The sequence below is a fragment of the Microcaecilia unicolor genome, chromosome 2 (assembly GCF_901765095.1).
Source record: "Microcaecilia unicolor chromosome 2, aMicUni1.1, whole genome shotgun sequence".
In the NCBI taxonomy this organism is placed as follows: Eukaryota; Metazoa; Chordata; class Amphibia; order Gymnophiona; family Siphonopidae; genus Microcaecilia; species Microcaecilia unicolor.
In genome coordinates, this window is record NC_044032.1 from 523,929,424 (window position 1) to 523,952,616 (window position 23,193).

The 23,193-nt window shown below is 43.1% G+C and overlaps 1 protein-coding gene across 3 annotated transcripts in view; it reads left to right on the top strand.

Moving 5' to 3' along the window:
• Positions 1–14,497, top strand: part of RBPJ (recombination signal binding protein for immunoglobulin kappa J region) — a 415,590-nt gene extending 401,093 nt beyond the window's left edge. For all 3 annotated transcript variants that reach the window (XM_030191260.1, XM_030191259.1, XM_030191261.1), the window contains 2 exons: positions 4,889–4,992; positions 11,906–14,497. In XM_030191260.1, coding sequence (XP_030047120.1) covers positions 4,889–4,992; positions 11,906–12,221 — 420 coding nt within the window. In that variant the 3' untranslated portion in view covers positions 12,222–14,497. The remainder of the gene's footprint in view (positions 1–4,888; positions 4,993–11,905) is intronic.
• Positions 14,498–23,193: the final 8,696 nt, after the last annotated feature.

Consider the following 23,193-nt stretch of genomic DNA (forward strand, 5'->3'; position numbering starts at 1 on the left):
TGATCCTTTTATTTTCTTTTTAACCATTTTCCTTATTTTATCATAGTTGCCCTTTCAAACATTAAATGCTGATATAGTAGATTTCCTTGGTGACTTCATTCCCAATATTAGCTCAAATTTGATCATGTTATGATCACTGTTTCCTGTGAACCCAACACCATTACTTTCCATACTACTACTACTTAACATTTCTAGAGCGCTACTAGGGTTACGCAGCGCTGTACAAAATAAAAATAAACAAAGAAGGACGGTCCCTGCTCAAATGAGCTTACAATCTAAAGCCCTGCATTCCACTAAGGACTAGATCTAAAATAGTGTCCCCTCTTGCCAGTCCTTGGACCAGTTGTTCTTAGAAGCAGTCATTTATTGCATCTAGGAATTTTACCTCCCAAGCAATCCCTGATGTGACATTTATCCCGTCAGTATTTGGGTATTTGAAATCAGAACGTTAAAATTGTCAGCTCATAGATAAGCAGTAACACTCTTTGTATGGAAATCCACTTCCTTAAAAGAAACCAGGAGGCTTTATTAAAAAAAAAAAGCTGTGGAGAAAAAAGGACCTCATGAAAAAACTGACAGTACTATGAAATGCAGATTGCAGCACCTACATCACTGGTCAGAAAAACTGTCCAAACAAATATCAGATAAATCCAGTGGTGTGCTGGAGCCGGTTGTTAATTTTTGAAGAATGTTGCGAGCTGGTTATTCAGCTGTCAGCAGGGACGGGACAAAGTTGTTTTTTTTTCCCTACAAATTACAGCGGGAGGCTGGAGGCACGAATGCCCAAACACACCAGCTGTCACCTGATATTGGTGCATGCGTGGTGTGTGGCAGCCCTGCCTCCTCGAGCTGCATTGGCAAGATATTTGTGTGCTCGTCACTCGTGGGCTGCCTGGTTCACCTCAGCAGCGCTCAGCTGGTTGGGGAGCTATACACCGTCACAGCAAGCAGCATACACATACCCTGCCTCTGGTAAGATAAGAATTATTTTAATCAGACTTGTTGCTGGGTCGGGGGGCCCATTTGTTGAGGGAGGACAGATTTGTAGTAGTAGTCAAGTGGTTGGGGGAGCATTGTCCCCCGGCCGCCCCCCCCCCCCCAAAAAAAACCCACTTGCTGCACGCACCATCCCTGTTCCGATTCTCTCTCCCCTGCTGCCCTTCCCGCTGCGCTGCCAATGCATTTTAAGTTTTATTTTGTCCCTTCAGTTTCTCTCTTCCCTCTCGCATCCGCTCCCTCCCTCCCTCCTTCAACCTCTCCGCCCCCGCCTGTCGTTGTTGTCGTCGTCCACTCCTCTACCGTACCTGTAGTAGCTGCAGGCGGTGGTTAGAACAGGTCAGGATGCATTGCCAGCGTCGGGGGTGCCACGTCCCGCCTACTCTGATTCAACTTGCTGTTTCCGCGTAGGCAGGACACGGCAGTCAAAGGACACTGTCGGGAGTTGGGACCAAGGAGGTTTGAAAAATGAGCCTGCTGCGCTGCCTATCTACTCCACCACGGTAAGGAAGCCAGTTTGGTAAATCTCTGTTTTCACTGCCCTCCCCCCCCCCCCCCCCCCCCCAGCACATCTGTCGTCATCTCAAACCAAAGCAAGCAAACGTATGAGCTGCTGCATCCACGTTGTCGTTCTTTATTGCCCATCTTCTGTGTACCAACTCTAAAGCTGTTTCAGTTGGATAGGTAGTGCCTTAAAAAGTAGAGGTCAAAACTGTTTTTGGTTTTTTTTACTTATTGGACAGCTTTTTAATTTATTTGAAAGCTTCCCATATAGTCTAGATATAAATTTAATGAAATAACAATTGAATATCACTAACACATGTTAAGACATTATAATGACTGGTAGAAACAGCAATTTTAAACTCTGTATTTTGTGCTCATTTTTCTACACTATAAAAATAAATAAATAAATACACTGTAAACAATACAGATGGCCAAATTTCAGTGAAGATATCCTGTTTCCTGATGGGTTCGTCTTAACTGTTGTTGTTGTAATCTACCATGGGAAGCCTGGTGTTATAAAGTTGATGGAATATATTGAAATTAAATGGAAGTAGAATTAAACTCTCCTTTCATTGGGGCACACATGGAATCAGATCTTCATCTGTTTTGTAGAAGTTTACCTTTTAGATACACAAATGGATTATTCTGTTTTGAACATGTTTCAGGGGGGAGTGGTTTTATTAGTCAAAATAAATATTTTGTTTCATGCAGATTTCTTTTGTTTATACATAAATGGGCTATATAAGCCCCTAATGCAGCCCATATTGGTTTTCTTATATTTTGTTTTTGTGATAACTTATACTGTGCCAAAACTGAAAACTCTTATCTCTGTCTGGTCGGTTATAAAAGGAGCTCATTGTGAACACTATCTACCCTAAAAGGTTGTTTTGTGGCTGTATGAAGAATTGTGATATTGAATAAATAAGCATATGTGTGTGTCCCTAGTCATGATGCATCCTAAGTTTATATAATCCTTTCAAGAAATCCAGTTAATCTTTTAACTTATTAGTGGAGCATTACCACAGAGGCTTGGTATGGTCACATTTTCAATATGGTAATACTAGGGCCCAGCTAAGGAACAGCCAGGTTATTTTGAGTTAGTCTTCACTGGACCAAACTTACTTTCCTTGTGTCATCAGGGGGCAGGGGAGCGAAGAGAATCGCTGGGTGGGTGTGGATGGCTGGAGGGGGGCAGGGGAGAGGAGAGAATCGCTGGGTGGGTATGGATGGCTGGAGGGGAGCACGGGAGAGGAGAGAATCGCTGGGTGGGTATAGATGGCTGGAAGGGGAACAGGGGAGAGGAGAGAATCGCTGGATGGGTATGGATCGCTGGAGGGGTGCAGGGGAAAGGAGAGTTGCTGGACATGGATGGAGGAGAGGGAAGGGAGAGAGAAGAAATGCTGGACATGGATGGAGGAGGAGAGAAGAGTGAGGAAGGAGATGAGATGAGGGAAAAGGAAGAGAGGAGAAAAAACTGCACATGGATGAAGAAAATAGGCAGAAGCTGGATCCACTGGACAGTTGTCTACGGAGGACCCAGCTTTTATTTACGGATGTAGGACAAGAAATGAAGAAGAAAGGCGGAAAGTAAAGAAATAAATGGAAAGGAAGCCCTGGAAACGGAGTTAAGAGGACAGATAGCAGCAGAATCGGATTGTGGGCCAGCATGATTAGAAAAACAAAGTCACCAGACAACAAAGGTAGAAAAAATAATTTTATTTTCATTATAGTGTTTGGAATATGTCCACTTTGAGAATCAGGTGTTCAACATTAAAAGTTTATATTTATTTACTTATTTATGGCATTTTATCCCACATTAAACATGAATTAGATTGGAACCTGGGATCATTAATTTTTTTTTTCCTGGAGTAATGCATTGCCCCCCCCCCCCCCCCCCCCAGGCTCTCTCCCCGGCTATAGCCAGCTCTGAAATTTGGGGGGGCGCAGAGGTGGAGGGGGGGGGCACAGGGGTGGACCGGGGATGGGGGGCACAGAGGTGGACCGGGGAGAGAGCCTGTTGTTAAACGTTTAACAGCACACCACTGGATAAATCAACCATACAAGCTAGCAATTTTGATGTTCTGAGTTATACAGTTCATCCCTAGTACATTATTGTTATCACAAGGTAATTGAAATTACCCATTATACTGTTGCCCAACTTGCCAGCTTTACTAATTCTGTTTGCATTTCTTCATATGTCTGTTCTTTCTGTGCTGGCGGACAGTAGTAGCCCTAACCAGTATACTCTTTTCCTACTCATGAAATTTCTGTGCATAAGGATTCCACGCTGCTATTTGTTTCATGCAGAATGTTTATTTTGTTTGACTTAATTCCCTGTTTAACATATAGTGCAACCCCTCCCCCTCCAACATATAACGCAACTCCTCCCCCTCCCACATATAACGTAACTCCTCCGCCTCCAACATATAACGCAACCCCTCCATACTTACTGTAAGGCAGTCCCTGCCCATTCCCCACCTTAAAATGGCCTTTTTTAAATTAGTTGTTTAATGTGTAAGTTAGTACTTGATGACTGATGGGATAAAATAGCTAAAATAACTTAGTATATGGGCCCCTAAATCAGGGAATATCCTTATAGGAAACCCATAGATATCCATCCCTGGACCATAGAAAGAGTCAATGTTGTCTTAAAGATTAAAGCAAAACCCCTGCTCCTTTTCTCAATCTTGACAGATGATTTAAAATATAATCTGAGGTAGAGTGCTTGATAGAGCCATTCCATCTTCTAGTGTAAACCAAGAATTCACTACCATGGTTTAATCTAGAGAGCAGTTTCATATAAAATTGTGAACCATGAGGGCCCTAATGTATATTATCCTAGGGGTATCTAGCTTGTGTTGTATGTCCATATGCTGTAGAAAACCAGCATATGATTATAAATCTGGGGTAGAGTGCATGTTAGTTCTTCTGTAACAGTTATTTGTCATTGTCTTGCAAAGAACAGTGCATCAGCAAAGTCATGTTGCATGTTTAGGTTTCTTACATTAACCTAGCTTTATATATTTATACATATTTGAGCCACTGAAAACTATTTTTACATAATACATAATTTTTAGGGCCCTGTTTACTAAGCCACGCTGTAGGCGCGCAAATATTTTAGCATGTGCTAAAAATTAACACACGCTAACGCTAGAGACACCCACAGGAATATATTGGTTGTCTCTATCAGCGCAGCTTAGTAAACAGGACCCTTAAGTTGAAATAAGACTACTATCCCTTATACTTCTTTGTAAGTTTTGAAATGTATGTTTTATCATTTTTTTTTTCATTTTTGCTGCTTTTCTGTGTTACAGGATATAGTATAATACCTTCACAAAACCTTGAGATAACTTACTGTTGTTTTTTGTTTGTGAAATCCTCTTTTCAGTTGAATGGTGGTGGGGACGTAGCAATGCTAGAACTTACAGGACAAAATTTCACTCCAAATTTACGTGTTTGGTTTGGGGATGTGGAAGCAGAAACCATGTACAGGTACAGTGCTGACTTTGCAGGTCTGAATTTTAAGACACCATTGTTTAATTGTTTTTGTGCAGTTGTTTAGTGTTAACCAAAAATCTTCTTCTGATACAAATTTGCATACAGCACCAACAGTTTTTATTGGCTGTTTTGAAAAAAAAAAAAATCAATGAAGAATGCAAACTTTTTTCACCATTTATTTATGCTTGTACGGTTTTAACTGTAGCTTTCCAATAATACATCATCTTACATGAAAACAAATTAAAACTCGGAGGGAAAAACGATCAAGGTCCAAAATGACGCCAACATTTTAAAGACTTTATTATATATATTAAGAGGGTATTTTTTATCAGATAAATTTTTTATTTTGAATTAGTGAACACATTTCATTACAGCATATTAACAAGTCAATCACTCAAAACACAAAGAGTACTACAACAAAAATTTTGTAATCATTGGGAGAAATGGTAGTCAGCGCCAAATCAAATACATAAAATTTAAATAAATGGCACCTCAAAGCTCCAGGATTAGGAATTCTCATATACCTTAATCTTTTAAGGAGTCACCAGTACTATCATTGGGTTCCACAAAAAATGGGGAAAAAACAGGAACATTAAAAAAAAAAAAAAAAAAACCTCTTGACCACAGTTTTTATTTTTCCAGAGAACTGTGGTATAGAGTTTATTTTTCCATTGTTCCTGTTTTCTCCATTTCTTTTTTTTTTTTTTTTTTTAGGAAACCAGTGGTAGTATTGGTGACTCCTTAAAGGATTAAGTTGTATGAGAATTCCTAATCCTGGAGCTTTAGGTTTCATTAAAAAAAAAAAATTCAGTATTTGATGTGGTTCTAACTACGGTTTCTCCCAGTGAGAGCAAACTTTTTGTTGTATTCTTAGCATATTAACAATAAAATTAAGAGGGTGTTTTTAATGGCTACTTGATATAAAACTGTAAGTTAATGTCAGAAAAATATTCCTGCTTTAGTCTAATGTTCATTTTCAGAATTTTTGTCGTCAGTATTGTCCATTAGTAGGCACACATTAAAAATTTCTTGTGCAGTCTGATAACAAAATCACTTCAGTCCTTGCAAGTACAAGTACTTTGCTCTAGACAAACAAGACTGGTACTTACTTCAGTTATCAGTTGTAGCTCACTGATTTCATTAGAAGACGATGCTACTGCTCCTTTGGATTTGTTCCGCCATTTGTTTGCTTTTTTGGATGTGTTGTCAGGCATAAATTTTTTCATGAAAGAACACTTGTTTGCTATGGTCCATTGTACGATGACCAATACTTCAGTAGTACTGGATGTTCCAATTCTATAAGAAGTTACTTCACTGGATGAGTTTCAAATGGATATTGTGGCGCATAATTTGACTTTTGCCAGTTTGTATAGTTGAAGAACATGACCTGATTGCAGCTGACTACTGTGAATTGCAATGCATGCTTGGTAACGTAATTAAACTCTTCTCGCCATTCCTCTGCTGTTTTGATGTGTTTGTTGTGATTTAACAGGCCCATGTTCTTGTTGCATTCAAGATAGAAATATCCATATACAGGGGAAAAAACATGAATTTCATCAAAACATTTCTTTGTGGAGGTATCAGAAGGCAGTGTAGTTTTTATTTTGACTGGCACAAGAGTCACAGAAAACATTAAGGGAGCAAACTGATTTTGGTAGTTTCGCAATGCATCGATACAACTTCTGTAATTCATTGCTGCAGAATGTGGTAAAAGCAGTTAGGGTTTAAAAAAGGATTGAATAATTTCCAAAAAGAAAAGCCAATTAGTCATTATTAAGATGGACTTGGGAAAATCCACTTGTTATTTCTAGGATAAGCAGCAAAAAATCTGTTTTACTTATTTGGGAACTTGCCAAGTACTTGTGACCTGGATTGGCCACTGTTGGAAACGGGATACTGGGCTTGATGGTCCTTCGGTCTGTTCCAGTATGGCAACACTTATATGCTTATGTTCTTATATATGTAGAAGTAACATTCACATGAACCAAGATTGTGTGTGTTGAAAGAATAGGGGAGCTGTCTTTTCTCCAAGGGTAAGCAGGCCAGATGTATTCTCACAGCTGGGTGATGTCATCTGACAGAGCCCAGTGTGGACGCTGATTAATGAAATTAATGTAGAGTTCTCTAGCAGCATCCCACCATGCATGTGCTGGTGCCTTCCTGCCCAATGACTCAATCTTTGTTTTTCCGCATAGCAGGAAGGGCGCGTCATCGTGTTCTCTCAATGCACTTTTTCTCTGTTTCTCGGTGCCTTCTCATTTTTGTCCCTTTCATGATTTATTCCTTCCTCTTTATTTTATTCTGCTACCCTTTAATTTTCGTAGTGTTTTCTGCTCTTCAATTTTCCTTTCTTTCTCGGAAGTTGATAGGCGTGTTTAGGTTGGAGTATTGACCTCAGTTTGAACACTACCCATTTTTACAGTTCACAATTGAAGAGTTTAATTTGGCTGTGATTCTTTTCTCGATGTCCAAGAACATCCCCAGTGGCTTCAAAAGGTGCGCCTAGTGTAATATGGTGATTTTCATGATGGATTTGCTCTCTTGGTGCAGTGGGTGCCTTGGGCCTGATCATGAGCCTAACTCTAGTTGTCTCTGTTTGCAAATGCAGCTGAAGACACAGAGGGCACGGCTGGTCCGACAGGAGAGACTTTCTGTCACCTTGAAGGTTGATCTATCAACATTGACATTGGAAGCATTGACTATGGCTGCTAAGATTTTGACTACCACTGGAGTTTCACCTACTTTCAATGTCGAGCACTGAAAGTAGGCCCCAGGACCAGTCGGAATCGGACACTACACCAAGGGCATGTACAGGTTCAACATCCTGCTTGTTGGCACCAAAGGACGCTTCTGTGTGGTTTACAGGAGACTTAATGAATGTACTGTATCTGACGCCTATCCGATGCCCCGGATGGACCTGACTACAATGGACCTTGGCCGCGAGTACTGGCAGATTCCCCTAACAGCTGCTGCTCAGAAGGGATCAGCATTTATTACCCCATTTGGTCTGTATGAGTTTTTCTGTGATGCCTTTTGGAATGAAAAATGCACCTGGTACATTTCAGTCCTTGGTGAATCGTCTGTTAGATGGACTGCAGGAGCATGCTAGGGCTTATTTTGATGATATTGCTGTGTACAGTCGGACTTGGATGACCACCTGATCCATTTGAGTAGAGTACTAGACTGGATCAGGAAGGACTGCCTGACTATAAAACCCAGCAAATGTCAGATGGGGCTGGCAGAAGTGCAATATTTAGGGCACAAAGTGGAAGGTACACAGCTGAAGCCTGAACCAGCTAAGGTGGAAGCTATACAAAATTGGCCCACTCCCCAAACTAAAAAGCAAGTGTTGGCCTTCCTTGGAACAGCGGGGTATTACAGGAAGTTTGTGCTGCACTACAGCACTATAGCCAGTCCCCTGACTGACTACCCCAAATTGTTATCTGGTCACCTTCCAAAAATTAAAGACAGCATTAGCTACCGATCTAGTACTCTCAGACGGCTCGTACCTATTTTCCAGAAGCGAGAGCAGACAATCTTCTGTCTCTAGTTTCCATGGCGTCTCAGCAGATCACAGCTCGGCAGATATTGAGACTTCTAGACCATATCTCCACAGTCCATGTTGCACCCATGGCCCGACTTCACATATCAGCTCAGTGGACCCTAGCTTCTCAGTGGTATCAAGCTGCAGGGGATCTAGAGGATGCAATCCAGCCGTACACCTATTTTCACAATTCCTTTCAGTGGTGGTCAATTCGATCCAATTTGACCTTGGGACGTCCCTTTCAAATTCCTCAGCCACCAAAAAGTGCTGACAACAGATGCATCCCTCCTGGGGTGGGGAGCTCATGTCGATGGGCTTCACACTCAAGGAGTTTGGTCCCTCCAGGAAACAGGTCTTCAGATCAATCTCCTGGAGTTGCAGGTGGTCTGGAACACTCTAAAGACTTTCAGAGATCGGCTGTCCAATCAAATTATCCAAATTCAGACAGACAATCAGGTTGCCATGTACTACATCAACAAGCAGGGGGGCACCAGATCTCGCCCCCTGTGTCTGGAAGCCGTCCAGATGTGGCTTTGGGCTCGCCGTTACGGCATGTTTCTCCAAGCCACTTATCTGGCAGGCGTAAACAACAGGCTGGCCGACAGGTTGAGCAGGATAATGCAACCTCACAAGTGGTCGCTCAATTCGGGCGTCGTACACAAGATCTTCCGAGAGTGGGGCACCCCCTCGGTGGATCTTTTTGCCGCTCAGATCAATCACAAGGTTCCTCAGTTCTGTTCCAGACTTCAGGCCCACGACAGACTAGCGTCGGATGCCTTTCTCCTTCATTGGGGGAAGGGCCTTCTGAATGCATATCCTCCCATACCTCTGGTGGGGAAGACTTTGCTGAAACTCAAGCAAGACCGCGAAACCATGATTCTGATTGCTTCTTTCTGGCCGCGTCAGATTTGGTTCCCTCTTCTTCTGGAGTTGTCCTCCGAAGAACCCTGGAGATTGGACTGTTTTCTATCCCTCATAACTCAGTACGAGGGGGCGCTTCTGCATCCCAACCTCAGGTCTCTGGCTCTCACGGCCTGGATGTTGAGAGCGTAGAATTCTCTTCCTTGGGTCACTCTGAGGGTGTCTCCCGGGTTTTGCTTGCTTCCAGGAAAGATTCCACAAAGAAGTGCTACTTTTTCAAATGGAGGAGGTTTGCCACCTGGTGTGATAGCAAGGCCCTAGATCCTCGCTCTTGTCCTACACAGACCCTGCTTGAATACCTTCTACACTTGTCAGAGTCTGGTCTCAAGACCAACTCCGTAAGAGTTCATCTTAGCGCAATTAGTGCTTATCATCAACATGTAGAGGGTTAGCCTATCTCTGGGCAGCCTTTAGTTGTTCGCTTCATGAGAGGTTTGCTTTTGTCAAAGCCCCCTGTCAAACCTCCACCAGTGTCATGGGATCTCAATGTTGTTCTCACCCAGCTGATGGGAGCCTCTTTTTCAGCCACTGAATTCCTGCCATCTGAAGTACTTGACCTGGAAGGTCATTTTCTTGCTGTCTGTTACTTCAGCTCGTAGAGTCAGTGAGCTCCAAGCCTTGCTAGTGCATTCTCCTTATCTCAAGTTTCATCACAACAGAATAGTCCTCCGCACACACCCTAAGTTCTTGCCAAAGGTGGTGTCGGAGTTCCATCTGAACCAGTCAATTGTCTTGCCAACATTTTTTCCCCACCCTGCTGAACGTCAGTTGCACACCTTGGACTGCAAGAGAGCATTGGCCTTTTATGTGGAGCGGACAAGCCCCTTCAGACAGTCCACCCAAATGTTTGTTTCTTTTGATTCCAACAGAAGGGGAGTCGCAGTCGGGAAATGCACCATTTCCAATTGGCTAGCAGATTGCATTTCCTTGACTTATGCCCAAGCTGGGCTGACTCTTGAGGGTGATGTCACGGCTCATAGTGTTAGAGCCATGGCAGCGTCGGTGGCTCACTTGACGTCGGTGGCCCACTTGACGTCAGCCACTATAGAAGATATTTGCAAGGCTGTGACGTGATCATCAATCCACACATTCACATCTCACTACTGCCTTCAGCAGGATACTCGACATGACAGTCAGTGCTGCAGAATCTGTTTAGAGTTTAGCATCCAACTCCACCCCCCGCCCCCCAGGCCCATTTTTATTCTGTTCCAGGCTGCATGCTCAGTTAGATGTTTCTGCTTTAGGTCAATCTCAGTTATGTCCTTGCCGTTGGTAGGCTCAATTGACCTTTTTTGTTGTTTTGAGTGAGCCTGGGTGCTAAGGATTCCCCATCAGTTAGAACAAGCAGCCTGCTTGTCCTCAGAGAAAGCAAAGATACATACCGAGGACAGCAGGCTGATTGTTCTCACAAACCCACCCACCTCCCCTTTGGAGTTGTTCTCCTTTAATTCTTGCTTTTGGATATAACTGAGCGGGACTCTCGCGCGACGGGCAGGAAGATGGCTGCGCATGTGCGGCTCGCGTGCTGGAAGGCTCTGGCAAAGTTTTGTTTATTTTGCTCTGGAAAATTGCCGGAGAATACCTGCTACAGATATATATCTTCGCTTTATCATTTACTTTGTTAGAAGTATCTCTGTTTGTTACTAATCAGAAAAGGTCACATAGGTTTTTGCTAAATTGGACAGCTATTATGTTTTGTTCCAATTTTTGAGTCTTTTATTTTGCAAAGTATGTGACAGTAGCATTAGAGTGTAGTTAATAGGTATTGTTGTCTTGTTTCAATACATTTCTGCATATTTATTGAAAATTTGGCTTAAATAGGTACACAGTACTAAAAATTCAGCTTAACTTGGGTTACTGTCCACCTATTTATGAGGTAAAATATGCATTTTTCCTTTTTTTCAAATCACAGTGTATAACAGCTATTCCTTAGCCCAAACAACACAAAGTGTACAAAATCATTTATGGAGTCAATTTACTAACAGTTAACGTTTTCCCACATGAACATAATATATGCTTTGTTTGTTTGTTTGTTTGTTTGGTTGGTTGGTTGGTTTTGTTTTATTGTTAATCAGAATGTTAGGGCGTAGTGTGTTAATTCAGTGCATAAAATACATGCAAACACAGGAATCACCAAGGTCCTCTTTAGACAGTTTGGTATCGTACAGGATATTGTGTGCGTTGTATGTCCCAGATTATTTTTAAATTTACACCAGATTCAAAATAAGTTTGCATGCATTCATAACATAAATCTAGATTGAACACAAATACCAAACTTCTCATGTGTAATGTTCTAAAGAATAGACTCGTATGACAGTTATTGAAGTACAGAAATTCATAGTGCATAGACAGTTCAAGCACTTTTATGTAATGTATTCTGAGAATAATTTGTATCCCTTTTAATTTTTCCTTGTGCGTTTCCTTGTGCCTTTCTTTTCTTAGATGTGCGGAAAGTATGTTGTGTGTGGTTCCAGACATTTCTGCATTCCGAGAGGGCTGGAGATGGGTCCGCCAGCCAGTCCAAGTCCCAGTAACGTTAGTCCGCAATGATGGTATAATCTACTCTACCAGCCTTACCTTCACATACACACCGGAGCCAGGGCCGCGACCACATTGTAGTGCTGCTGGAGCTATCCTTCGAGCCAACTCAAGTCTCATGACTTCAAATGAGTCTAACAGCAACAGCGAGGGAAGTTACACATCAGTCAGCACAAACTCAACAAATGTCACATCATCTACAGCAACTGTAGTATCATAACTGTGGGCCTGCCTTTGGACTTAACTGACTCTCAAGTGCTACAAACAAGAAACGAACAATTTGTCTTTGTGGTTTCATGTGAAAATGACTTTCCATTCTAGTTGAAATCGCTTGAACCTTGTTACCTGCAAGTGCCCAGTGAAAATGGAAGCCACAATAATAATTCAACAAAAAAAGGCATCAGATGGATATGTATAAACTGTATTGAAAATCTATTTTTTAGCTTTTTTTTTTTAAGGGCAAGAAATAGAAATGTGGCTGGGATAAAAGTAAAAATAGAAAGCATGAACATAACATAGTTTTTATGGACCAAGGAACTTGTATAAGCTTTAGTAAAAGGTACATTTTCACCATACCTTTTTTGTATCACAACATATAGTACACTTTTGTTACCAAATAGTTTCTATTTTTTTTCTCTGAAGTATATTCAGGTTCCAGGCCTGACCATGCTTGTATAATCTAATTACCATACTCTTCCAGGTTAAAAATTCTATATTTTTGGTCTGTGGCTGGAACTGTTCCTTTTTTTTAAACTGAAGTCTTGTGACTTTTTTTATAAGCTGAAATTTTTTTTTTTATTTCAGCGATTAGATCCTTGTAAAGGCCAGCATATTTTTTTTAAGATTATATGAAGTCTGTGCAAAAGCTTTAAACAATGCCTCTGCCTTGCCTGCAATACATGCAATGTATGTTAATCTTTTTCTATTGCTCTGTTTCCAGTCCTTGTCAGAAGTAATGTGTTTTCTTGAGGGGGGTGGGGGGGGAAGAGGTCATTGTTCTTTTTTTAAATATATTTATAGACCTAACTCATGAGGTTCTTAATGTACCTGAATTCAAAAACATGGCATTTAAACAATCACGTTCATTACTGCTCTTCACATTGCAGCTACCCTGAGTGTTTGAATGTTTCATCGTAAATCCATCAGGTAGTTTTCCAGCTTCTATTCAGGTTTATGAATCTTGTATATAATTTGTATTAAGCATAAGTTAAATATTTTTTATTATTATTTTTGAAGGTGGAATGTTCCCAAAATTTTCATTTGGCAGTTATATGTGTGTGTGTTTGTGTAACGTCTTGTTGGCACATGATTGAGGTATCATCAGAAGTATTTACGTATCAGTGGGACTGTTCTTTCTTTTATATGAAGCAATCAGTTGCAACAAAAGCATGGTTTTTTCTATTACACTTTCAGCTGGTGAGGCCAGAAATGGTGGTGTCTTCCTAAAATAGGAGCATCCTTCTGCTGTGAAGTCATAAAACCAGAAAAGCTGGAAGCAATACTCAGAAGTGGGAAACTTACTTTAAATGACATATTTTGAAATCCATGTGGGCAGCTCTACCCACCTTTCAAAAGTACTTCCCATTTCATAGTCCGGTCTAATTCCTCCATTCATGTAGGTTAAGGCTAAGGACATATATACCAGCTTTTCATATGAAGCATTTGTATCAGTTTTACCCCACTGTACCATTCCTTTTCCTAGATTAATTGATAATTTCAGTTTCTATGCTGAAGAAGGGAAATTATCAGCTCCCAAGAGCTAGTGAAGATGCATATTGTTAGTCCAATAAAAAGGTATAATTTTTTTGTATGTTAACCTTTAATTCCATGGACTAACACAGCAGCCATGGTACTTGTTGCACAGCCTGAAATACAGTTCAGTGACTCCACTGTTTTTGCAGTTTCTTACTAACACTTCTAAGAAAACAATCTCTGCAATCTGGTCTGTCTCCCTTATACATGAAACAATATCCAGAAATCTGAGCCCAAGATGTAGTACCTCATTGATCTTTCCTAAATAAGGGGGTGGGGGGGGGATTATACCTCTCTCTTTTTTTTCTGTGCCTAAATCATCTCTGTCAACTAATATAAAAAATATAAGGGAATAAATTGGTTTTAGGAATTGAAACATGGCTGCCAGTTAACCCGTGGGTTTTAGTGAACTGTTTCAAACATAAGTTTGCTGGAACCATCATGCTAGCATATTAAGTAGTGAGGAGAATGGGGAAGAATGTGCTTATTTCAGGTATTATGATACCATTACACATGTGATGAAACAAGTCCTTTAAATGTTTTATTCAAAAAGCTTTAAAAGCCAAACATAGATTTATTACATAGAGGTCTTAGAGAAACTTAATATAAAATTAGATGTTATCTATATTACAGATTAAATATATTTATGATTTACTTTCTTGGAATAATGAGCTGACTTAATAGCTTAAGTGCTGGGTAATATCATGTGGAGAGATCTGACTTTAATTCCCAGCTTCTGTCTGGCCAGGGTTTAGTGATGATTCAGAGCAAGGTTCATAGCCCCTGGGGACAGAGAGCCTCAGTCATTGCATAATAGCAACACCCAGTGGCCAAATTCATGTTTGCAGTGTAAGATGTTATCTATATTCTCCGAGGACAAGCAGGCTGATAATTCTCACCAATGGGTTGTCGTCTGCAACGGCCCAGGAGACCGGAAAAACTTGGGAGCAAATGAGAAGTCTCTGGAATGCTCAATCGCGTGGGCCGAGCACACCGCACATGCGCAAACGACTTCCCGTCCACGGCGCGAGCATGAGTCCCTTAGTCTTTTTTGATCTGCGATCTGGAGTGTTCGTCTTTTCTTGACTGCGCTCTTTTTTCGGCTCAGGAGATTTGGACTTAGCGTTTACCGCTCCCCTTTTTCTTTTTTTACTTAAAGTTATAGACTTAGTTCATAACAAAAATAAATAAAAGTAGTTTTCCTTTATTTTATTAGTTTTTTCTTCACCTTTTTCGCAGCCGCCTTTTAGGCTGCTCGGCTGGGTCATTTTTTCCTTTTTTGTGCCTTTTTATTTGGCACGATCGAGTCTTTTAATTTCGCAGCCGCTGTTTTTCCGTCCATGTCATCGAGGACTCCCAGCGGCTTCAAACGTTGTACTCTCTGCAACCGGATCATCTCAGGTACCGACCCCCACGCATGGTGTCTCCAGTGCCTTGGACCTGACCATCTGGCAGCTGCCTGTAAGTTGTGTCTTTTGATGAAGAAACGGACCCAAGAGGCTCGGGAGGCTCAACGTGAGAAACTTTTTGCGATCGCTCCGGTCCATCGGCATCGACATCGGTACCGAGGTCGGCGACGTCAAGGGAAGCAGCAACATCGAGAGTCCAGGTAATGGCTGCTGAAAGACCACATCGCACTGGAAGCAGCGAGACCTCGAGTGGGTCTCCACCTATCTCGAGGCCTACTGTTCTGCAGGCCCCCCGGGACCGACCTGCGTCGGACCCGGCCCCGAGAAGGCATGAGGATTCCACGTCCTCCTCTTCAGTACCGAGGAGTCTCGATGACGGGCATCGAGCAAAGGCTAAGAAGCACCATCATTGTTCTGCTTCCATGCACGGTACCGAGAGCTCCGGAGAACTGAGGGAGTCGGCACCCGAGAAGCATCAGCGCCAGGAGGACCGCTCACCATACAGGAAGTGCCGATGTGTCGGTCATCTGGCAGCCTAGTACCGGCTCTCGAGCCCCCTCAGATTCTGCCACTGACTCCTGCACCGGCCCCCCAGCCTTTTCCGATGGAAGCTCTCGACGAGCGCATCAGAGCCCTTCTTCCAGAGCTTCTGGAGGGATTGCTGTGCCAATCTGCTTCGGTGTCGGGGGTGCTTGCGGCATCTGGGCCCTCGCCTGTGGTGAGGTCCCTGTCTTCGGTGCCACTTCCGGTAACAGTGTCGGCCACCACCCGGGTCGATTCCCCCTCGACCTCGGTGGAGGAAGCATCGCCGGAGTCCAGGCAGGGATCGACTTCTCGACACCCCCCACGAGGTCGTCGTTTCTCGACGAGACAGGCTCGGGTTCGTGCTGCTCTTAGGGAGCTTTTGTCCAATATCGATGAGGAGCGCTCATGGGAAGAGGAGGAAGACCGCAGATACTTTTCGGAGGATGAGTCATATGGTGTTCCCTCTGATCCTACTCTGCCAATTGAAAGAAGACTGTCGCCACCTGAGAGTCTCTTTCATCTTTTGTTCGGGAAATGTCTAAGGACATTCCATTCCCTATGGAGGTTGTGGATGAGCCTAGGGCCAAGATGCTCGAGGTCTTGGATTATACTTCTCCACTGCTGAGGTTGCAATGGCCCCCTTGCATAATACACTCAGAGAAGTGCTTATGCGTAATTGGTCGTTCCCTCTTTCTAACCCAGTGGTCCCCAAAAAATCCGAGTCCCAGTACAGAGTCCATGGAAAGCCTGTATTGGTGAAGGCCCAACTTCCTCACGATTCCATGGTGGTGGACTCTGCTCTCAGAAGGGCCAAAAGTACTAGAGACTATGCCTCGGCGCCCCCATGCAGAGAGTCTAGGACCTTGGATTCTTTTGGGAGGAAAACGTATCAGGCTGCTATGCTTGCCGCCAAGATCCAAACTTACCAGCTCTACACAAGCATCCACTTGCGGAACTCGGTGAGGCAACTGTCTAGTTTGGTTGAAGCACTCCCTCCAGAGCTCGCCGAATCTTTTACCAGGTGGGCAGGCAGCAGAAGGCGTGTCACAAATTCCTGGCCAGGGGTACTTAAGACACTTTTGATGTGGCATCCCGAGTAGCTGCTCAAGGTATAGTGATGCGCAGCCTCTCATGGCTGCGTGTCTCTGACCTGGATCATAAGACCCAGCAGCGGATGGCGGATGTTCCTTGCCGGGGGGATAATATTTTTGAAGAAAAAGTAGAGGACATGGTCGATCAGATCAAAAAGCACCATGATGCTATGGATTCTCTCTCCCACCTGGCATCTTCTGCTGCCACCTCCTCATCCAGGAGGTTTTTTGGAGGGAAGAGAAGTGCTCCCTATTCCTACAACAGGCGTAGATACACTCCTGCTTCTCAGCAGCCTGTCCAGGCTCAGTCCCAGGACGCTCGTTCACGTCAACGGCGTGCACTTAAGGCCCCTAGGGCTTCCCAGCAAAAGCAAGGGACGGGCTTTTGACTGGCTCCAGTGCAGCATAGCCTCGCAAAAACTGTCCATGCCGGATGGCTTGCTGGTCGGTGGGAGGTTGATATTTTTTCACCAAAGGTGGCCTCTTATAACCTCCGACAGGTGGGTTCTTCAAATAGTCCGGTTAGGATACACTCTCAATCTGGAATCCAAACCTCCAAATTACCCACCAGGAGCTCAGTCCTTCAGCTCCCAGCACAAGAAGGTACTCGCAGAGGAACTCTCCGCCCTTCTAAAGGCCAATGCGGTCTAACTCATTCCACCAGGGGAGGAAGGGCTGGGATTGTATTCCAGGTACTTCCTTGTGCAAAAGAAAACAGGGGGGATGCGTCCCATCCTAGACCTAAGGGCCCTGATCAAATTCCTTGTCCGAGAAAATTTCAGGATGGTTTCCCTAGGCACCCTTCTTCCCATGATTCAGGAAAACGATTGGCTATGCTCTCTGGACTTAAAGGACACCTATACCCACATCTCGATACTCCCAGCTCACAGGAAGTATCTTCGATTTCGGTTGGGAACTCGGCACTTTCAGTATTGTGTACTGCCCTTTGGTCTCGCGTGTGCGCCCAGGGTTTTCACAAAGTGCCTGGCAGTTGTTGCAGCATCACTACGCTGACTGGGAGTGCATGTGTTCCCTTACCTTGACGATTGGCTGGTGAAGAGCACCTCGGAGGCAGGCGCTCTACGGTCCATGCGGATGACTATTTGGGTGCTAGAACTTCTGGGCTTCGTGATCAATTATCCGAAGTCCCATTTTGTCCCGGTTCAAAAATTGGAGTTCATTGGAGCCTTGTTGGACACACAGACGTCTCAAGCTTATCTTCCCCAGGCAAGGGCAGACAATCTCCTGGCCCTAGTGTCCTTGGCTTGAGCGCCTCAACAGATGACATCTCAGCAGATGTTGAGACTCTTAGGGCACATGGCTTCCACAGTTAATGTAACTCCCATGACACGCCTACATATGAGATTAGCGCAATGGACCCTAGCTTCCCAGTGGTGCCAGGCCACAGGGGATCTAGAGGATGTGATCCATCTCTCCACCGACTTTTGCAGTTCCCTTCAGTGGTGGACCATTCGATCCAATTTGACCTTGTGACGTCATTCCAAATTTCTAAGCCAGAAAAATTGCTGATGACAGATGCATCCCTCCTGGGGTGGGGAGCTCATGTCGATGGGCTTCACACTCAAGGAGCTTTGTCCTTTCAGGAAAAAGATCTTCAGATCAACCTCCTGGAATTAAGAGCGATCTGGAATGCTCTCAAGGCTTTCAGAGATCAGCTGTCCAACCAAATCATTTTAATTCAGACAGGCAATCAAGCAGGGGGACACCGGATCTCATCCTCTGTGTCAGGAAGCCGTCTGGATGTGGCTTTGGGCTCACCACCACGGCATGTTTCTCCAAGCCACGTATCTGGCAGGCGTAAACAACAGTCTGGCCGACAGGTTGAGCAGGATCATGCAACCTCACGAGTGGTCACTGAACATGGACGTTGTCCGCAAGATCTTCCGAGCGTGGGGCACACCCTCGGTCGATCTTTTTGCCACTCAGATCAATCACAAAGTCCTTCAGTTCTGTTCCAGGGTTCAGGCCCACGACAGACTAGCGTCAGAGCCTTTCTCCTTCATTGGGGGACAGGCCTTCTGTATGCGTATCCTCCCATACCTCTAGTAGGGAAGACTTTACTGAAACTCAGGCAAGACTGTGGAACCATGATTCTGATTGCACCCTTTTGGCCCCGTTAGATCTGGTTCCCTCTTCTTCTGGAGTTGTCCTCCGAAGAACCCTGGAGATTGGAGTGTTTTCCGACCCTCATCACCCAGAACGAGGGGTCGCTTCTACATCCCAACCTTCAGTCTCTCACAGCCTGGATTTTGAGAGCTTAGAAGTTGCCTCCTTATGTCTTTCGGAGGGTGTCTCCCGAGTCTTGCTTGCTTCCAGGAAAGATTCTATGAAAAAGTATTATTCTTTCAAATGCAGGAGGTTTGCCGTCTGGTGTGACAGCAAGGCCCTAGATCCCTTTTCCTGTCCTACACGGACCCTGCTTGAATACCTTCTACACTTATCAGAGTCTGGTCTCAAGACCAACTCCGTAAGGGTTCACCTTAGTGCAATCAGTGCTTACCATCAACGTGTAGAAGGTCAGCCTATCTCTGGACAGCCTTTAGTAGAGGTTTATGAGCTTTATGAGAGGTTTGCTTTTGTCAAAGCCCCCTGTCAAACCTCCCCCAGTGTCATGGGATCTCAACGTCGTTCTCACCCAGCTGATGAAAGCTCCTTTTGAGCCACTGAATTCCAGCCATCTGAAGTACTTGACCTGGAAGGTCATTTTCTTGGTGGCTGTTACTTCAGCTCATAGAGTCAGTGAGCTCCAAGCCCTGGTAGTGCATGCACCTTATATCAAGTTTCATCATAACAGAGAAGTCCTCCGCACACTCTCTAAGTTCTTGCCGAAGGTGGTGTCGGAGTTCCATCTGAACCAATCAATTGTCTTGCCAACATTTTTTCCCCGGCCTCATACCCGCCCTGGTGAAGACAAGTTGCACACTTTGGACTGTAAGAGAGCATTGGCCTTTTACATGGAGCGGACTAAGCTTATAGACAGTCTGTCCAGTTGTTTGTTTCTTTTGATCCCTACAGGAGGGGAGTTGCCATCGGAGAACGCACAATCTCAAATTGGCTAGCGGATTGCATTTCCTTCACTTATGCCCAAGCTGAACTAACTCTGGAGGGCCATGTCACGGCTCACAATGTTAGAGCCATGGCTGCGTCAGTGGCTCACTTAAAATCAGCCTCCATTGAGGAGATTTACAAGGCTGCAACGTGGTCATCTGTCCACACATTCACATCTCAATACTGCCTTCAGCAGGATACCCAACGCAACAGTCGGTTTGGGCAGTCAGTGCTGAAGAATTTGTTCAGGGTTTAGAATCCAACTCCACCCTCCTAGGCCCATTTTTCTTCTGTTCCAGGCTGCACTCTCACTTAGTTGTGTTTCTTTTCAGATCAATCTCTGTTGACCAATGTTTATTGTTTTGAGTGAGCCTGGGGGATAGGGATACCCCATTGGTGGGAATTATCAGCCTGCTTGCCCTCAGAGAAAATGAAGATACATACCTGTAGCAGGTATTCTCCGAGGACAGCAGGCTGATTATTCTCACATACCCGCCCTCCTCCCCTTGGAGTTCTTGTTTCTGATTTGCTTTTTTATTAAACTAAGGGGCTCGCGCCGCGGGCGGGAAGCCATTCACACATGCGAGGTGCACTCGGCCCGCGCGACGGAGCGTTCCAGAGACTTCTTGTTTGCTGTCAAGTTTTTCCGGTCTCCTGGGCCGTCGCAGACAACAACCCATTAGTGAGAATAATCAGCCTACTGTCCTCGGAGAATACCTGCTACAAGTATGTATCTTCATTTTACAGATTAAATATATTTATGATTTATTTTCTTGGAATACATTATAATGAGCTGACTTAGTAGCTTAAGTGCTGGGTAATGTCATGTGGAGAGATCTGACTTTAATTCCCAGCTTCTCAGTCTGGCCAGGGTTTAGTGATGATTCAGAGCAAGGTTCATAGCCCCTGGGGATAGAGAGTCTCAGTCATTGCATAATAGCAACACCCAGTGGCCAAATTCATGTTTGCAGTGTTCCAGCTAGCCCAGGACTGAACTAAAATTGGGAGGGGATGTAAAATATAGGGAAAATATCCCTAGGTAATTTGCAAATTATGGCTTATATCTCCCAGTTCTAACCATGGTTCCACTTGAGATGAAAGCCCAAAGGAGCAGGAGGAAGCTTTACTCAAAAAATGTATTATTACTGACTTCTGATGCGGAAATCCAGATTAAATCAGCAATTCCGAGAGGCCTTTTTCTAGAAGTTTGTGTGTAACCGCAGACAGAGGGGGGGGGGGGGCAGTAGGTTAGCTGTTCTATTTTAAGGCTATATTTTGTAGGGATGTACCTATTTTGATTTGTTTTGTAACAGCACTCACTATTTAATTTAGGGATAAGTTTATCAAAGTGTGCTACTACATTAGCACACACTAACAAGTTGACGAATGTTATCAGTAAATAGTTCCCATGGTATAAAATGGAGCCTGTGGTAAATAATGCACATAAAAGCATTTAGTGTGTAGTAGAACATTTTAGTAAATCTAACCCTTAGTGCATCTAAACAATGCACACTACTGCACAATGAAATAAATGATGCAAACAAAACACAAAACAGAATGAATAAAAAATAAAGCTAAAGTAAATGAAAGTATTCTGTCTGCATTCTCCTAATATTTTGTGCTGCTTCTCCTCTAGCAACATTTAAATATTTCATTTCACATGGAATATTTTAGAGGCCCTTTTACTAATTTGCGATAGATGTGGGTAGAATGTGGCAAAATAGCACTACCGCGGGGCGTGTCCAGGCACCCTGCTGCAGTTTTGTGATTGCCACACTGCGCTTCCCGTGCCAAAAAATACTTCACAATTTTCTGATGTGTAGGTGTACCCGGCAGTAATTTGCCATCGTCACGCATTTGTCTGATTATTACTAGGTTAGCGTGTGTGCACTTACCGCCTACTAAATAGGTGACAGTAAGTAAGGGCTCAGGCAGTAAATTGCTGCATGCCAATATTTATATTGGCACACGGCTATTTACCTCTGTGCTTGGCAATTGCACATGCCCACACTAGTGCAGGCCACTTTTTACTGCAGCTTTGTAATAGGACCCCTTAGTCATTTTCAGCTAAGATGTTAGACCAGGTATAAATTAATTAAATCAATGATTTGTTTAAAGGAAAAGGAGGCTAGAAACTAGAGGCTCTGTTTACTAAAGTGCGCTAGAATTTTAGTGTATATTAAATGCTAGAGACACCCATGTATTCCTATGGGTGTCTCTAGCGTTAGCGCGTGCTAATTTTTACTGCGACTTAGTAAACAGGGCCCTAGCTGTATTAAACCAAAATGAGTATGGAATGTTGACCCTAATGTTTATGAATTCTATTTTATTCATGTAGTTTGAAATTTTGATTGTTACATAATTTTATTTGAAGAGCTAATTAACATATGTCAGCCTTTTTTACTTTACAGCGCAGTTGTATTAGCCTTACTAGTCTTAGAAAAACTGAAATCTTTGTAGGTAGTTAGACCTTTTTGTGGACCTGAAGAAGGGGACCTGTGTGATCTTAAAAATTCATGTACTAGACCATTTCTCTTTTTCTTTTGTCCAATAATGTAATTAGCTACAACAATTCCAATTTGCCTTTTCATTTAAAATAATTTGCATCTTTGCCTATAAATACATCAAAATTTCTGATAAAAAATAGTCACAAAGTAAAGAAAGTATTTATTTGGACAAGCACATGTATTTCAGTTTGATACCCTAATACCTGAAATAGACGTATACCCAGTTGTGTGTGTGTCTGTATGTATGATAATATATATTTTTTATCACCCTCTTTTCCCAAATCACAAGCTTCTCTTGTTAGTGAACTCTAAAACCGAACATCTTTCTTATATCTAAGTAACACTGCTCAAATTGTAACCCATTTTATAAAATGGGCTCAAAAACTGCAAGTTTAACAAATAAAATATATTTGATTAGCAAATCAAATTGGGGTCAGTCTTGCCAGTATGTAAGGGGCTTTGCTAATTATAAACAGACTATTTCATGCAATCCACCATTTTCAAAGCATGGTTAAAATGCTAGTGCTAACCATGACTGAGTACTGCCTCTATTGGACTCCATTTTAGTGGCCAAGGACAAAATCATTGTGGCCTTGTTCCTCTGTATTTTTAAACTGTTTACTGGCATTTTCTTGAAAACCTGTTTACTTGTACTGTTTAACTTTCTGTTGACTGAGCTGCTAGCAGCAGGCATTTCATAATTGTCAGAATTTTGTGGGTTTTAATACAGTACTGTTTCATTTATCGTGGGCCACATGTTTTCTTTTACATACTATCATTAACATAAAAATAATACTGAATATGCAAAATAATTTATATAAAAATAAATTAGCAAAGGC